The sequence below is a fragment of the Sarcophilus harrisii genome, chromosome 3 (genome assembly GCF_902635505.1).
Source record: "Sarcophilus harrisii chromosome 3, mSarHar1.11, whole genome shotgun sequence".
Taxonomy (NCBI): Eukaryota; Metazoa; Chordata; class Mammalia; order Dasyuromorphia; family Dasyuridae; genus Sarcophilus; species Sarcophilus harrisii.
In genome coordinates, this window is record NC_045428.1 from 462,064,330 (window position 1) to 462,067,801 (window position 3,472).

Genomic DNA, 3,472 nt, shown 5'->3' on the forward strand with positions numbered 1-3,472 from the left:
AAGCACACAGCAGAGAACAAAAGAATAACCCAAAAGGAAACAAAGAAAAGATGTAAAGTCATGAATGTAATTTCTTCTATTATTATAATATGCTTTTTTGAAGGAGAAATTTGTTACATATTTTGAATCCACCCTGATATTCTGCTCGGTACATAACATTTTTCTTTGCTTTGTTTTCTTTTTCTGTCTTTTTTCTATTTTGTTTTTTTTTTTTTTTTCTTATTTTGTATTTAGTTTTAAATAAATAAATCTTGTTAAAAAAATAGAGTAAAGAAGAGGAAAAAAAAACAATAGAATTTCCCCCTGCTGATTCTTATCTGAGATTCTGTGAACTCTGAATTTGATAACCATTTTATTTTCTGTAAATATAAGAATAAAATAAGGGGGCCCATGATTCATATGCACATAAAGAATTACAGAATCTGACTGAATCAGGGAAGTGAAACAACACTTTGTATAACTAGAATTTTTTTTTCAATTTAGCATTTCTCAAGTCTTCCATGGTTATCTTAGAGGTACAGAGATAATCCTTAACCTAAGGAGACTCACAAGAAAATCTTGAATGCTATCATGCCTTTGTTCTTTTCTTGTGGTCAAGGTGAAATACTTTGTAATATGTCTTTTCTCTCCCATTCCTCCAGATTTCTCCAGAAGACAATGACTACAGGAAATTATTCCACTGAGATTGAATTTGTACTTCTGGGTTTAACAAATCAGCCAGAGCTCCAGTTTCCTTTCTTCCTCCTATTCCTGTGTATCTATGTCATAACTGTGGTGGGGAATGTGGGAATGATCTTATTAATTATAGTCAGTCCTACACTTCATACACCTATGTACTATTTCCTTAGCAGTTTGTCCTTTATAGATTTCTGTTATTCCTCTGCCATTACCCCTAAAATGCTGGTAAATTTCTTAGGGAAGAAGAATACTATCCCTTATTTCAAATGTATGGCCCAACTTTTTTTCTTTGTGGTCTTTGTTGTTGCAGAAGGATATCTTCTGACAGTGATGGCTTATGATCGCTATGTTGCTATTTGTAATCCACTGCTTTATAATGTGATCATGTCCTACCAGGCCTGTTCTTTGATGGTGGCAGCTGCCTTCAGTTTGGGTTTTATTTCAGCCATGACCCATACTGGCTTCATGATAAAACTTTCCTTCTGTAAATCCCATATCATCAGCCATTACTTTTGTGATGTACTTCCCCTACTCAACCTCTCCTGCTCAAGCACCCAAATCAATGAATTACTGCTTCATATCATTGCTGGCTTTAATACCTTAGTGCCCACCTTGGCAGTTCTTATTTCTTATGTTTTGATATTTGCCAGTATCTTTCGCATCCGCTCTACAGAAGGTAGATACAAAGCCTTTGGCACTTGTAGCTCCCACTTGCTGGCTGTGGCAATCTTTTTTGGGTCAATCACATTCATGTACTTCAAACCACCTAATAGTCAGTCTATGGAGCAAGAGAAGGTATCTTCAGTATTTTATACAACTGTGATTCCTATGCTGAATCCCTTGATCTACAGTCTGAGAAATAAGGATGTAAAGAAAGCATTGAGGAAAGCTATTAGAAGAAGAGAGGTTTGAGAATATAGTATATACTATTAGAGAGAATAAATGGATGGATCCTGGCTCTCTAAGTTTGTATTTCCCTATAATAAGGAACTCTTTTGATAATACTTGAGTTTTCTTACATGCTTTCCCATCCATTATGTCATTTTAGCTTTACAAAATACTTAATTAAATTTATTATTCTTATTTTTTAAAAAAAGATATTGAGGTCCCAAAAGTTTTATAACCTAAGGTCACATAATAAAATAATAAATGAGATGGAATTAAGTTTTAAATCCTATTATCATCATTATCATCACCACCATCATCAACAACAACTTCATCATTGACAATATATTTTTATCAACTCAATACAATATATAAAGTACCTAAGTATTTGTGGGAAGGAGAAATCCAAAGGAAAAGAAGACAGAAAAAAAATCAATAATTTTTTCAGGGAGTCAAGATGCAAATGAGGGAAAAAAAATAGGTGGTTATATAAGAGTTTCCATGTGTAATTTAGTTTTTAGGAAAGAAAATTTCAAAAGAATCATTAAGAATCACATGATGTCTAAATTAGAAGAGACCTCAGAGCTACATATCCAACTCACAATTGAAAAACATACACTTATAAAATTCAGAAAATACTCATCCAGTTTCTGATTAAATACATCCAGTGTATACCCGCAATATATTTTGCCAACCCATTTTTCTTCTGTATGGATGTCATTAATATAAAACATTTTTTGGTATCAAATCTAACTTCATCACTCTACAACATTTATCTATTTTTTTTTCTTATTCCTTCTTATAGATAAATGGACCAACACAAGGAAGCCCTTTACAACTGAATATTGCTATCATGTACTCTTGAATTCTTATCTTCCTGAGATAAAACAATCAAATTTCTTAAATGTGTCCTCATATCTTAGGAAATATGAGAGGGTATAACTAAGATAGCAGAGTAAAGTGAGAAATTTTGCTGAGTAGTCCCAACATAGCTCTCTAAACAACTTTGAAAAAGCACATCTAAATGAATTCTGAATAAGATAACCCACAAACAATCATAGGTTATTTTTTTTTCCACCTAAAGGAGCCTTAGAAAAATAGAAAATAGACCTGTAAATACTGGGGCGAGATTGGAATGAAAGTAACATGGTTGAGGATGTTGAAGTTAGTGACAACATCTATAGCTGGAGTAGGGAGGGTCTAGCACCCAGGGATTGTAAAGGGCCTGAACACTTCTTCAGGAAAAAAAAAAAATTACAGGAGATCTCTGTGCTAGTACAGAGTGAACAATCAGGTAACATTTGACAACTCCTTTACTACTACCCATTTTCAGGGTAGAGAGGAAGGTTTGTAATCTCAAAAGAATAGGAGCCCTGGATAAGGACCCAAATGCAAACCTGGGGTTGGGGAGTTACCAACTATAATTTTCTCAGACTATATATTCTTGGAAGTACTGAAAACTTTCAGATCTCTAGATGTAGTTGTGAAAAGAGTAGCAAATAAAAATCAGAAGATTGAGTCAAATACCACCTTCCCCAAATATTAAAGAGTTAGCACCCTGGGTACTTTAGAATCAGCGGGAGTCAGGATATGCAAAAGTCTTTGGATTTTATTCTTGGTCAAAAGTGAGAGGAATGGACACAGGAATCTCCATACCTCTCTTCTTTGTCTCCTGCCCAAAAGTAACTCTGGCTTGTCTTATTCCACCCTCTAATCCCTCCTCCAATTCTCTGATTACACCAACAGATTGAACTAGCACAGAATAGTGGGGTGGGCCATTTTCCAAGCATATGCTAATAGAGTATTGTCTAATAAGTAATTAGGCTTAAGTGCTTAGGTGTCTAAGTGTATCTACTCAGAGTTTTGGCCCTTTCCATTACCCCATTCACATTTATGATTAAAACTGCTA

At 34.3% G+C, this 3,472-nt stretch overlaps 1 protein-coding gene across 1 annotated transcript; it reads left to right on the forward strand.

Annotated features, from left to right (window-relative positions):
• Positions 1 to 657: 657 nt before the first annotated feature.
• Positions 658 to 1,590, forward strand: LOC100928023 (olfactory receptor 8D1-like). The gene has a single exon (XM_003764331.2). The coding sequence runs from the start codon at positions 658 to 660 to the stop codon at positions 1,588 to 1,590; it is 933 nt and encodes a 310-aa protein (XP_003764379.2).
• The last annotated feature ends 1,882 nt before the right edge of the window (positions 1,591 to 3,472 follow it).

Bases quoted from the DNA above. Each gene is read 5' to 3' on its own strand.
- LOC100928023 (XM_003764331.2), top strand. From the start codon at position 658: ATGACTACAGGAAATTATTCCACTGAGATTGAATTTGTACTTCTGGGT.